Raw genomic sequence first — 14,531 nt, forward strand, 5'->3', positions numbered from 1 at the left:
TTATCTGGATCCAGTAAAATCTGGAAAGAGCTTATAGAATATCACACTTATCTCTTCGTTTACGAATGCTGACAATTGTAAAATCAATCTGCCAAACTTTCATTCACGACTTCATTGTGAAGCTGTTACGGATACAACTAAGACCGCCAAACTCATGGCGGAGGGGAGGGGGGGGGGTGAATGCACACATGGGAGTAGAAAGCACATTTTCTTCCTCCTGAGGCAAGCTTGGAGGAACAGAGTTGGATACTAGAGCCGATGCATCTTGATTTTACCAGCAGCTGGTTCACTGCACCCAGAAAACACAGAAGACTGAAATGAATATGCACTGTATCTGCAGGTTGCATGCAGACTGTTACCCTTGTACTTACGTTCCTGTTGGTTATTATTATGCATGGAAGGAGGGAGAGCAGAAAACATTGGTCCCTGGGGATGGCATGCTGTCATGATTTTCAAGCTGGTTGTTCTGCAAGTAAAAGCCAGGGTGCTAGCAAGTAATGACTGCAGATTTTGATGCCTTGATTTCTGCTGTGTGGATCGATATTAACAGTAATATTATATTTCCAGGGAATACTCATCTGACAAAACTATTGATTATTTGGTATGTGGCAGTGCATTGATATTTGATAGCAAAATGGGACACTGAAACAATAAATGTGTAGTGATTAACAAGCAAGACAGGGCACTGAGTTTCAGTGGTACAACTGGGATACTGTTTTCAAAAATGGAACATCTTTAGCATGTCAGGAATATAATTTTCTTATCTGACTTACTGAAACATCTAGGGAAAATACCTTATTCACTGAAACCCACAGATTAAGGTCATGTTTCCAAATAAGTGCCAGATTCAATTAATAATTCCTCCCCCGTTGTGACCAAACACTTGATGTATTCCTGAAGGGAAAATGTTTTGTTCAAAGTGTTTAAGCAAAATATTTATTCTATCATGCCATCTTGCGAGTGAAAAGATTTCAAAAAGTTAATGACACGTTATACTCTGGTTGCAGTAGTCAAGCCAAAGTTACATTTTCATGTAGGTTTTTGGTTCAGTGAGTGTGAAAAAATATATAGGTATATTTAGATGAGAATAACTTGAAATATGACTTTCTTTATCGAGCAAACATTTTACTCATACTTAAAAGACATAGCACCATATCTTTCCATGAGCCCTTTTCTTGCATTAAAGCCCACAGTTGTCTTCTGTGGACACATTTAGCTATCAACCACCAGATCATTAAAATGAAATTATACAGAACACCAGCCTTTCTATTGAAAAAGGAACCTCCATATGGTGAGGGAGAACAAAATTCTTTCTGTGAAGACAAATGGCACTTGCTGTTGCAGGAAAGATCAAGTAAACGACTTAAAGCATATCTGAGCTCAGAAAGGCATGGAAGGTAACTAGTAAATATGCAGGAAATTCCCCTGTACTATATGTAGCCTTTTCTGGGCTAATACAGACTTTCTTTCTGCTGCTGAATGTTGGACTCTGTCATCTTATCTGCTTTAGCTTCCATCTACATGTTTGGAGAGGTCAGGGTTATGGGAGGCTCAGTCAGTCTCTGATGGAGGCTCTCTTCACTCTTCTCTGCTGACAAATAGAGTTTAAGGTGATGGAGTCCAGTTTCCCATCTGGGCCTGAGCCTCCTCAGCCACGAGCAAATTAAATGTGCCCAGAAATACTGCCAGGCACGGAGGCCAACTGGCACAGAACGGTTCATATCTCTGCTCACAACCATGTCTTAGCTTCCTTAACACAGCAGCTAAATGCAAAATGAACCCTGATCTATGCTTAGCAATGATTTAAGAGTTTGTTAGTTGTCATGGACCAAAAGCATGCCAAGGTCTGGTAGTCTGATTATCCCCATGTATACTCATTCCTCTGCACAGCAGCTTTTGCAAACACCACTTCATTTGCTGAAGACAAACAGCCTAAAACACTGGTATGATCTCCTATCCTTGTCCTATCCCAAGATCACCACATTCCAGCAAAGTGAAGGGAGGTGTATGCCTCTAAATCTGGTTATAACAATACTGTTTTTTGGGTTCAAGCTATCACTCTTTCTCAAGTGAGAAACTGGAGATCTCTGCTGTCTGCAATCTAAGAATAATTGCAAGGAACCAGACGTTACATGCTTACAATGATAAAGCTAGACGAACACAGCTTAACTTCATAAATTGTCCTTTTTTTCCCATTCCATAGCACTGTCATCAGTCTGATGCTATTTCTTCAGTACTTGCCACTTTAAATGTTATGCCCCCAGAAAAGCATCCCACCTCTAGAAGTTATCATGTGCTCTAACCTCTCTAATCTGTAGAACATAAAATGTTCTAGATGAGCTTCTATACTAAGCTGAAGATCAGTTAATCTGTTTTCATGGATCTCTCTGAGTTACAGAAACTGAAGACAAGAGAGTGCTTTGGGTACACTGGTATAGGAATTGTTTGGCAGAAGACCCAGCAGCAAGAAACCAATCTGATGCCAAGAGGGAAGACTTTAATACAGTGTCACCGAAGCCCAGATAATGTTCCATACCTCACAGAGACCCTTGTACCTCACCCTCTTCACCACACACATCATAAAGCATTCTCGGTGGAAAGATTTAAAAGATTTCATCAGAAACTGTTACTCTCAGAAGGGTCCTTTCAGAGCAGCTCATCTCTCTAAGCACCTTCCATTGCGAAGCTGCTGGTGGGCCAGGTATATTTCAGCAAGAGCATGTTTGGAGGAGGTGGAGCCAGAAGAAGGGCTGCTATCCATCTTTCAATACTCCTTGCTTTTTCTATTAGAAAAGTGGTGAAGGATGGAGTCAGACAGCGAGTATCTCTTCATAGCTCCTGGACATCTCTGCAGGCCTAGTAGCTACAGTTTAAGCCCCATGTGGGTTCAAGCTTCCATGTTTCACTGTAGTTCCCTGTCTTGGGGAGCTATAATGCCAGGAAGATTACTTAATACCAGAAGAATCTAATGCTTTATGATCCTATCCTAAAAGGCAGGAGGAGTGGGAAGCTCAGCAGGCACCTGATTGAAGAGGCTGGGGGAGATAAGAAGAGATGGTGTCCTGCTGTGCATTTCCTCCACCTCCATAACCTTTTCATTTTCAAAGACTTTCTGTAGGGCTGTGGCAGCTATTGTTCTCCAGACCTGATGCATCAGCATCCTCTGATAGCAGTTAGGGAACACTGATAGCAGTTAGGGATTCATGCACTGCCAGCCCTTCTCTCTTCCCCTTGGGGAAAAAAAAACCAACAGATCATTCAGCTTCAAGAGGAAACAAAACTTATACAACTTAGACGTCCCCATTCTAGCACATGCAGGGCTATTTTACATACACCATAACAAGCATGAGCTTCCTGTGTGTGTCTGGCTCATGCTCATGTATATCCATGTACATATATATTAACATATATATTTATAAATAATGTATATTTGTATATAAAATTTATAAATAGAACATATATATTTACATAGTGCCTCACAAATGCCCTACCTTCTTTCCCAGAAGTGGCCTTGGCAGCCAGGCCGAACTTTGGCACAACCATTCCTAATGAGCAGAGTCAACAATGAGTGAGCATTCTCCTTCAGGCTATTTATGTAGGAGTATCAATATTGGACATCAAGTTAGAAAGGAGTTTAATTTAAGTCTATAACGACGTTTAAGGATTAATCTTGTGCAGGTAGTAGTCAATCTATATATAGAAGTTGTTTACATTTCTCTTTGATTCCATTAAAAGAAAAATGCAACTAAGGCCATACATTTGTTTAAATACAAAATTTTTGCAAATTGAGAGTGTTGAAACAGTGTTAAGCACTATATTTGTTATCTCAAAAGTGGCACAGATGCTTCTATGTGAGTGTGTTTCCCATCAGTCCCAGATAACTACATTCACAATCTGCACACCTTGGATTTGAGACTGCAGCTCCCTACACTCCCTGGACTCCTGTCAGTATCTAAAGGGGAGCAACAAGAAGAAAGAGACACTTAAGCAGGGTCTTTGGTAACAGAACAGGGGGAAATAGTTTCAAATTAAACAAGGGTAGATTTTGGTTGAATATAAGGAAGAAGTCTTTTTACAGTAAGGGTGATGAGGCAATGGCACAGTTTGCTCAGAGATGTGGTGGATGCCCTGACCCTGGAGACTTTCAAGGTGAAGCTGGATCAGACTCTGGGCAACCTGATCTAGCTGTGCATGTCCCTCTGCATTGGGACCTCCAACAGGGGTGTTGGACTAGATGGCCTTTAAAAGTCCCTCCCAACTCTAAGGATTCTCTGATTCTGTGACTCTATGACTCTGACTCAGGTCTGTTTTTGGGTAGAACTTTCTATCAAAATGGGATTACTAGTGATAGGAAATTTTGCAATGTCACCTACAGCCTTGCTAGAATAGGAGGTCAGAGAATATTAGGGATAAACTGTAAGCTGTGATATTCAGCTGGAGTTGGCAAACTTGAATGCGTTTGAATTGCCTGTTCCAATACTTTACTCCCTCATTTTCATATGCTGGTCTTGGCTCCAGTGCTTTAACCACCTGAATATACTGAAGAAGGATGCTCACTGGAAAGATCTCATAACAAAAAGACTATTCCTGGCCCTCTTACCATCACATCATAATCCATCCCCTAATAAGGCTTGAGATCTCATCTGATCAAAAGGTCATAAGATGCTGCTGCTAAGTATCATTCTGTATCTGCTCAGCCAAAGGCATTTTTACTTCATACAGCAGGCAGGGAAATGCAACAGCAAAGCCTTCAAGTCTGTTTGTATAATAGATGAAGTCTTTTCCATGTAGCATTTATCTTCCTTCAGGGAGTGACACCTGATAAATAAATCTTGAGTTGCCAGTGAATTTAAATAAAATAAAGGCAAATCATATTCTTACATGCTGTAAATACATAGCTGCAGAGAGCCCAAGTTCCCACTGTCCCAACATTTCCTCCTCTACAAAAGCAATGTATCAGTGACCATTCTCAATTCCTGCCAAAATCAAGGGAACCCAAATCTTTGAAAACATAAAGAAGAGCATAGTGATAGCATAGGAGGGAATTAAAAGTACATCACTCATTTAGACTAATGAAAGGGTATAAACTGACATATTGCTTTTTAAAGTTAGCAAAAAGCAACAGGCAAAGAGGGGAGCAATTAAGCATATCAATAAGAGCAATGGAGTGAAAATGAGAGCACGTCTAGTAAATGGTGGGATGTGACTCTCCCTGAAAAAATACTAGGGTAGGCAATTTTCTATATATCCTAGGATGAATATAACACCAAATGACATCCTATCAAACACCACCACGTTGGCCAGCCAGACACCATTTCACTGCTGTGTGCAGGTGTCTGCAGCTCCATCGGTCCCGTGCTGCTCCTAGATGGCAAGCAGTGCCCATGATTGCCTACCACATAGAGCCCTCATCTAGCACATCTACAGAACTAATTTGAGAGGGCATCACAACTGGAAAAAACACTGCCTTGTGTCTCTCACATACTGAGAAGTTGTCAAGACTGCATTAAGAATCTGTGTTTCCCAAACTCTACCCTATCCCTGCTCTCCAGAAGCAGAGCTATGCATTGCAATGGACAGACAGTGCCTTTAACTGCAACTGGCAGTCATTTTGCTTCTCTCTGTGCTCTCAAAGCTGAGAGACATCAAAGATTAGTTGAAAAATCATGACTATTTCTCCCTAAGAAGCAACACTGGTAATAGGCTTCAGGAAAAAATCCTCCTAAATGCAAGTGATAAGCACAGACTGCGTGAAAGCTGACAGGTCTGATTATAATTATCACTGCGAGGGAGCCAACACTAACCTCCCTTCTGGAAGGCAGTGACAATTCCTGGAAGGGAACATGCAAGTGAATTATCATAAACAAAATCATTGCATGTGGAATTGACTTGCACTGAGAAATGAAATAAGACCTTGATTCAGAAGGGAAAAAAAAAAAAAAAAAAAAAAAAAAAAACCCTCAAAACAAATAAAACAAATAAAAAGCCACTTTGAGAGCTTGTTCATGTTTGCTCCTGTAGAAGACAGTATTCATACTCTAAACTTTTATTGACTTGAGGATGATGCCTGGGGTGGAGTCATGCACTAAGAAGGTGTTTGGAAAGAAAGGATCTCTCCTGAAACCATATTTAAAGAAAATGCTCTTCAAAATAACATGGACATAATGCTCCAGAAAGCATGTTAGTCCATACTGAGCTAAATAACCAGAGCTAAGACAAAACTCAAAACTCGAACCAAGCACTCCCCTTCCTCATGTCCTAGAAAGCAGAAATCCGAACAGAACCAACACAGAGGTCTTTAAATTGAACCTATACCTTGGCTGAAACACAATGATATTAGCTTTTAGGCAGATTTCGAGGAGAACTAGATATGATAAGCTGTATACTTTCATGATCATCCTGTCTTATCCTTCACTGTGCTTTCTCTGAAGGCATTGCATTTTTTAGCCTATGGATTGTTTTGCTGTTTCTCATTCTATTTCCACTGGAAACTTGGAAATAGGAAAACTCAGTCAGTTTGGAATAGGAGTAGAAAGACACATTTTTCTTTCTGAACAAAGGGAAATAGACATTATCTTCTTAATAGTCAGCTATAACTGCAAGGAAGATGAAGAGGAGGGCCTCAGAGTCAAAGGCAGTTCGAGGAGTTTCATTCTCATTATATCTCAATGGAGTGAAGCAAATAAATTGCACAAGGAGACATATGGAAGCTCACTATGCAAATGGCCTATTTAAGGCTCTTACTTCCTAATTAGGTCCCAGTGTCAGTAGGTTGGTAACAATTATTCATATGTAGATCATTTGGATACAATACAAACTGTTATAAAACCCAAACCATCATAACAGTATGCATTAAAAAGACGTCCTTTTTGGCTTGATCTTTTAGACTTTTTCACTTTGCACTTGGAATGTCAATTTCTGTGCTACACACATCCCAAGTTTTGTATCTAATTCTTCAATAATGAGTTTGGAAGGAGAAAAACCTTCACAGATATAATTCCTCGGTCTTACCTTATTCATGGATTTCGTCACCAGACTCTGCACAGGGAACCCACACTCTCTTCCCAAATTCTTCATTTGGTTCTGTGGTGTTTCCCAGGGCAAAGAGAAAAGAGAAAATATTAATTGTAGACATGCAAGTGCAGAAAATGATCACAAATATCTGAATATTTTCACTCTTCCAACTCATTACATACTTCTTTGTGTACATCACCCAGGATGCTTTGAACTAGGGTCCACCCCTACTTGCTTCAGCCCCCATCAGTTTTGGAAGGTCCTCCAAGCTTCTCCTTGAACCATGTAGAGGGACAAGTTTCTCTTCCATGCAGCTCAGATGAAAGTGGGCAATGTGATGTTGTCACAACTTTGACCACTGGTCATTAGGCACATCCCAAAGTGTGATGACTGGGACAAGAGCCATTGATTCGTATGACAACACACACTGCTAAAGTTTGGGAAGAGCAGGAAAGCAGGAAAGATATCCAATGGTGCCAATTAATTTGCTTTGTTTAAGACAAAGCAGAGGGCTGAAGACAAAGATTTACACTTTTCAAAAACATTTAAAGTAGGGTAAGTTGTTTTAATTCAGTGTCTTTCCTATAGCAAACTTACAGGAATATTTCTGTATTTCAGGTTCAAAAATCCCTCTCCCTCTCCTCTCCTCCCACCTCCTCTCCTCTCTTTGTCCACCTCTTGAGCCCTTCCCACAAAAGGTGAAATATTTCACATTTTCACCTGTAATAATGCATATCAGAGAGTGCTTTCTTTGCTTTGCTTGTCACTGATTTTGCCTGTGGCATCTTTTTAAGCAACAGCCTGTGCAGAGATAATAGGTGGCACAATTCTCTGTAACTGGAATCAGCAACAAATCAGCCATCTGCCACTCCAGAGGTCTGAGATTAACCTAGCTACTGGACTGTGACTGCAAAGCATTTGCACATTTAGATTACAGAAGTGTGAGGCTACTGGTAAAAAAAAAAATAATATTGGGAGTGGGGAAGGTGTGGGGAGAAGGGGTGGAAGAAAGCATTGGAAAAGCCCTCTGGATTAACCCTTCCACTTGCAAGTCATCTCATAACAATTCCAAGCAAGCAAGGTTTCATTGTAAGATATTAAAAAGAAGTGTTTGAAGAAAAGAACTTGAGATTCATGAGATATTATGCTTCAACGGAATACATCCAGATAAATTAATAATACAGGCAGAAAGACAGACAAAGACACTCAGCTGCATTGTCACTGCTTCACAGTCCCTATAGGGAGTTTATGATCAGATGGCTTACCTGGATCACTAGAAAAGTACAAGAGAAATGTCTTTGTCCCAGGATGGACATCCTCACACAAGCTTTCATATTTCAGAGCATTGTCATGACAATGAGGAAATAGAAGAGATCTGTGTTCTGCAGTATGAAGCTTTAGGAAGGTCCTTTCATTTTTCTGTTCTCAGTTATCTTCCTAAATATCATGCAACACAATGCTGTGCTGCATACATGAATACTGTTTGAATACATTAATTTTTTGACCATGTATTTGGTATCCTGTCTATAGATCTGTTCACTAAATATAATATGGAAAGCAAAATACTAGGAGGTTTAAATCAGAAGGAGAAACAAGTTGGCCGGACATCCCAAACCATTTGCTGTGCTCTGTGCAGGTGTATGAATGTTAGGACAGCTGCCAGAGTCTCCTCTGCTCACTTTGATGTGGGCTTCAATCCCCACTCCTAGTGTTTGCTTTTCCAGGTTGGCATCTCATGGTGAGGGATCTTAGGTTAAAAAGAGGGGGCTGTGCCCAAAGGAAGAGCATCAGCACCAGCCAAAACCATCAGCAAGGACATCTGGGAAATTCAGGCATATTCTGCGTGGTATGTATCTTTGGTGAGGATGGTAGCTTAAATACACAATTCACCTCATTAAGTCTAAAGAGGCAACGGAAAAGCAAACAGCAAGCCCATGTGTGCACATGCAAACACATATATTTATGTGTGTACTTTACTCACTAAGAGCAGGTGGCATCTGGTGGAAAGCACAGTAGCACAGCAATTACACCAAATTACTTGACCAACCTTCTTGTTGACAAGGGGGAATGGTTTTAAATTGAGACGAGGGGGTTTAGGTTAGGTATTAGGAGGAAGTTTTTCACACAGAGGGTGGTGACACACAGGAACAGGTTGCCCAGGAGTTTGTGGATGCCCCATCCCTGGAGGCATTCAAGGTCAGGCTGGATGTGACTTTGGGCAGCCTGGTTTGGGGATTGGCAACATAGCAGGGGGGTTGCAATCACTGTGGTCCTTTTCAACTCAGGCCATTCTATGATTCTATGATTTTTTCCCCACCCACTCCAATGATTGCAAAGTTCCTGTGACAAAGAAAAAAGAGCAAGAATACGCAATGGCATCTCTTTTGCTCAAGCCTAAGTCAGGCTGCAGCAACAACATGGTTGAAGGAACAGGGAGAGAATGGTCACTGCAGACATCCTGCTCCATACAAAGATATGTCACACTAGAAATTAATACATACCCTAGCAGCGTTAATCTGTGACTGTGTTTCTGATGCTCTGAGAGGAATAACCATTGATTTGCAAGGAGCTATCTTTGGATAAGAGAAGGATGAAGGAAAGTAGCCAAATAACAACCTTTCAGTCACAATCTATTTATCACATTATTTCCAATAGGCATTGACTGAGCAGAATCAGGTCCTCCAAAACCAGGATTACATGTTTAGAATCAACATGAGATTTGAATAGATTTGGATATATAGTAGGAATTCCAGGTGAGATAAAGGTCATTGGGATCATCCCACATTTGGGACTACAAACTGGACCAAGCTAACAACATGCAAGTTTCTGAGACTCAGCAAGCTGATGAGCCTATGCTTTAGTAAGGTCCCTTGAAGCTGCTGGCTGCTGATAAAAAAAGATCTGGATCTGTTGTCAGACCCATGGTTGGGGGTTTTCTCTCCCCAGTCTCTAATTACCATCAAGACCATCTTAAACTAGTGATCCAAATTCCAGTATGATCCAATCAGAAATGCATGTATAAATGTGGTAGGGGAAAGATTTTTTACTTTGATCTTCCATCTTGCATTCTTACAAGAATGTTTCTAGATGCTGTAAACATTTCAAAATGGTTAAAAATTATGCTGCTTGCATACACCTTTTCCCACCCTACAAATGAAAGGAAGAGGGGAACAACACAGGACAAAACCTTCCCTTTCAGAGAAAAAACAGCAAAACTCCAGACCAACCAATGTGAATCAGTTATGAATTGCTGCCAAAGTTTCAGATCTCTATTATTATTGTATCTTTTTGGCTAAGTAGGCTTTGCAGAAAGGGGCTTTTACAAGAGAAATCCCACCTCTGCATTAAGCAAGGGCTTGACTGACCGTGTAACCGTGGCACACAGCCTGGAAGTTGCCACATCCCTCAGGAAATGAGAAGCGCATGGGAGCACTGATGCAGGCAACACTGCACCTTGCAGAGATTCGTGTGTCCTACAAGTAACCTTGCATCATGATACAGAGCAGCGAGAGCAGCCTTATGGGTACTGTGAAAGGAGGAGGACAGCAAGGAGGAGGGGAAGGAGTGGCAATGGGGAAACAGTCAGAAAACTCCCTGGGAAACAAGTCTTCTATTTCTTCCTAGGAAAAACGTTAAAAATATATATAAATAAATAAATAAAAAATCCTTCTGAACTGATATTTCAGCAAGCAGGAGGGAATGGGTGTGTTATCTCCTTCTGTTACCTGCTTATAATCTTTTACATGCGAGCTTGATAACATGCACAGCCAGGCTTGGAGTGGGTAAAAAGACAGCATTTCTGCCTGGAATTTGCCGTGCCCAAGAATAGTGCTGCTGGGGATACTGGGGGCTGCCTGGTTCCTGCTACACCCCCTCTGGGATGGAACTAGTGCAAAGCCAGGAATGAGAGACCCTAAATATCACTGAGATTAGGCAAGAAGGGAAAAGGGTGGTGTTTAATAGGTAAAAGAGGAGGGAGAAGACTCCTGCATCCGGCTGGTGGCCCCGCACCACAGCCATTCTCATTCCTGGCACGTTTCTCCACTCTCGAGAGCAGCCCTGCTTGGAAATATTAGTGCGGCACAGAGCGCCGTTTTCGAGTTGCTGCAGCTCCTTCTTGGCACTGGTTCAGCTTTTTGTCTTTTCTTCTCCTCCGAGCACGCAGTGGAGGGAGGAGGAGAGGAAGGACGAAAACAAGGCGCTTTGCTCTGCAGCCGCATTCCTCCCCTGGCACCCCCAGCATCCACCCCACACCCCTGCCTGCTTCCACCCAGCCCCACTCAGCAAATGTAAATCTTCCCACAGCAGCCAGTCCGTAGCTTCCTTCCCCCTCCTGCCATCCCTTTTCATTGCTTTCTCCTTTGTATTCCTCTAAATTTTTCCAGCCAAGCGTTGCAACCTTCCAGCCCCCATCCTTTCTCCTCCACCTCTCACCCTCCCACCTCCTCCTCATGCATTGGAAAAAATCGTGCCATGGTTGCCAATGTCCTGGCATCTCCTTGTAGCAGAGGGTGATAACAGTTTCCTTGTGCACCCCTAGACTCCTTAATCCTTCTCATCCCAAGTGGAACCAGTGAGGACTCTAGGTGCTCATGTGAACGCCCATGTGCACATCGCTGGATGTTCTCCATTTGCATCCCTCGACATAGCTTTAAATACAAACTTCCTGCAAGCAGGCATTTGGCAACCAAATGCCTCCTCATTCCTGGGGCCAGGGAAAAAACAGAGGTGGAATAGTGAGGGAGGGAGGGTGTATTTTTTTAAGCAATCCAAACATGGCACAGAACTCTTCCACCAACTTTGTCCCAGGCTGCTATGCTGGCAGCCAGCTGCCAGTTCCAGCCTGGCACCCGCTTTCATTTGTTTTTCTCTGCTCTTAAACTCCCTCCTCCCAAATATTTATTCCCTTATTTTTTTTTCTTTCTCCTTTTTTAATCCCTTTTCCCTCCAAGTATGCCCAGAGGAGGGGCTCTTTCCTTCTCCCATCCACAAATCCAAAGCAGCATGTGTGGAAGGAGCAGCGACGGGAGTGAAACATGATGCAACACTCAATGGACCAAGAGGGAGGGGAGGAAAAACCCCATATGTACACACAACATATGTATGCTCTTCTCTGAGGAAGAAGGAGGGAGGGAGAGATGCCCTGAAAGCAGGCAAAACAGCTTTACAGATGCCAGGATGAGAAAACATATCTCCCTCCTTGGGGAAGCCTTGTCTGGGGGGGCAAAATCCATCTTCCTCATGAGAAAAGACCCAAGAGAGCCAACTTTCAGCCCAACATGACTCCAACTAAATCAGAGTTTGAAACACACATATTCATAGTAGAGAAAAAGTGGCATTAAGTGCACATCATTGGTACCTGGAGGGAAGAGATATTTTGAGGGTAAATAATAAGAAGTATGTTACTGATGCTGGAGATAGTCTTGGAGGGATGTGTAGGAGGAGGGAAGATGCACTGAGGATTTCAGCATGGCAAAAGCAACGGCAGGAGCATTAAGCAGCAGGCCATGCTGAAGATCCAGAGCAGAGTACAATCCTGTGAGCAACCAGTGAGATTATCTGGGGGTTTTGAGGAGTCAGGTTGGGTTCCTTTCTCTACTGGCACATCAGAAGTGACTCCTGGGGAGTCAGGGCAGAAGGAATGCTGATGGACAGATGGACATACGTTGCATCCCAGCCCTGATGCTTCCACTTGCTGAAGCTATGAGTCCTTAGGGAAGACCAGGAAAGCACCTGGTTGGTTCTTACCAACTATATTCTGGTCACTCTGGGGAATAGCAGAGCAAGCGACTGGAAAACTGGGTCACAGAGACAGACCACAAGACAGACAGACAGCATGCTCAGGGTGGCACAGACAAAACAGCAGTGTCCTGAGCAGCTGCCCAATATGTATCTTGGCAAAATCTCTCCTGGCCTTGGATGAAGCAGAAATTGTAGGTTGGAATCGTAAAGACATCTGTTGGTCTGACTTTTTTTCCCTGGCCTGCATGCAGCAGGAAAGTGATGGGCTGGTGGCACAGAGTATCTGCCAAGAGCCACTCAGAAGAGTTGATCCTTCAACTAATGCCAGCTGCTGAGTATGGAGCAGTCAATGGGCAAACTGAAGTGGTCTGAAAATAAGCAGATGCCCTTCAGTGGCTGTGGTCATTAAGAGCATGGGTAGGTGCACACTAAAATCCTGTGCACATCCCTTTAGGAGCAACACCAGCACTGGGACACATCCACTGTGCTAGGTCCTACACTGGAGCTTTATCCAGGCCAGCACAGCATAGCTGGCCCTTGCTGGATTGGATGAAGAAACATCCAGGTAGGACCCCAGATATCCTCCTATGAATTGTGGCTTTATTATTTGAAACATTGCACAAGGATATTGCTCAACAATGGCACTGGCTCATCCTAACATCTGCTTCCAAACAGAGCCATCATCAGCCTGTATCTTCTCTCCTAGCCAGTTTACCCTCTGATTTTCTCTTTATTGTTCCTCAGGCTTAGCGTAGGTTTCTACCCTTGCCTCCAATCTTCAGGGTCTGCTGGTTGCATCTGGCAAAGTGGATGAGTCCCTCATGTGCATCAGTGGCTAAGAAAACTCTGAGGTCACTATAGAGAAACATCCTTGCCTCGGGGTATCTGTATTTCATTGAACTGACTCATAAACAGAAGCATTTTCAGATGCTTTGAGTGGAAAGGAACTATAAATAAAAGATATTACAGACTAACAAGTTCTCAGTTGCAAACTGAAGTGGGAAAGAATATTTTAGCATCCACTTTCTAGGCACATTAACTATTGGCAGACATGATCATTCAGGTCCTCAAAGCTGAAAACTTCACAAAGCATGCAGTATGTTGGGTCCACATATTTCATCTCCAGCTTCAATGGCTCTAAAATCTACTCTGATCTATGCTATGCTCCTCATGCACAGACAGCATCCAACTGCTGTGTCACTTCAGGGGTTATGACAGTAAACATAAACTACATGGTGATCTTTTCCAGAAAAACTGGGGATCACTGCTGCTGTAAGCTCACAGTAGATGGTGTCTAAAGATTGTTATTAACTGACTTCTGATGCTTTCCTTCCCAGAGTGAGCAAGCACTTTAGATCAATCTGGCTTGCTTTAGTGCAGTGACCCAGCACTATGCTTTGCAGCTGAAAGTTCAGGTCCCAGCTGTGGGGCTAAACTCTTGCTGACACCGTGCTGATTTCTCTGCCTCTGTTACCCACACTACCAACAAGGATGGGGGGGAAGGGGCAGATGTTGCTTTTTTCAAGCTGAGACAGAGAAAAAACAACAACAACAACAAAAAACCTCTGCAAAACAGACAGAAGATGCAGCAAAGGAGAATGGGGACAAAGTGATGCCAGTGTGTTCTGTTAGGTTGAAAGTAGGAAATCCTTTGGACAGCATGGGGCAGTTCATTGCTTTCTTCTTTTTCTTTCTTCTGCCAGGCAGAAGATTTTGGCGGAGAGGCAATTAAAATGTTATGAGCAAAGAAAAGCGTCCTCTTTTAAGATGCCTTG

The 14,531-nt window shown here is 42.6% G+C and overlaps 1 protein-coding gene across 1 annotated transcript in view; it reads right to left on the reverse strand.

The window, feature by feature from the left end:
• Positions 1-14,531, reverse strand: part of SETBP1 (SET binding protein 1) — a 268,893-nt gene that overhangs the window by 136,939 nt on the left and 117,423 nt on the right. Inside the window, exon 4 of the mRNA XM_085213603.1 lies at positions 7,012-7,083. Within this exon, the coding sequence (XP_085069729.1) occupies positions 7,012-7,083 (72 nt within the window). The remainder of the gene's footprint in view (positions 1-7,011; positions 7,084-14,531) is intronic.

This window comes from Meleagris gallopavo, chromosome Z (assembly GCF_905368555.1).
Source record: "Meleagris gallopavo chromosome Z, MGAL_WU_HG_1.1, whole genome shotgun sequence".
NCBI classification, from domain to species: domain Eukaryota; kingdom Metazoa; phylum Chordata; class Aves; order Galliformes; family Phasianidae; genus Meleagris; species Meleagris gallopavo.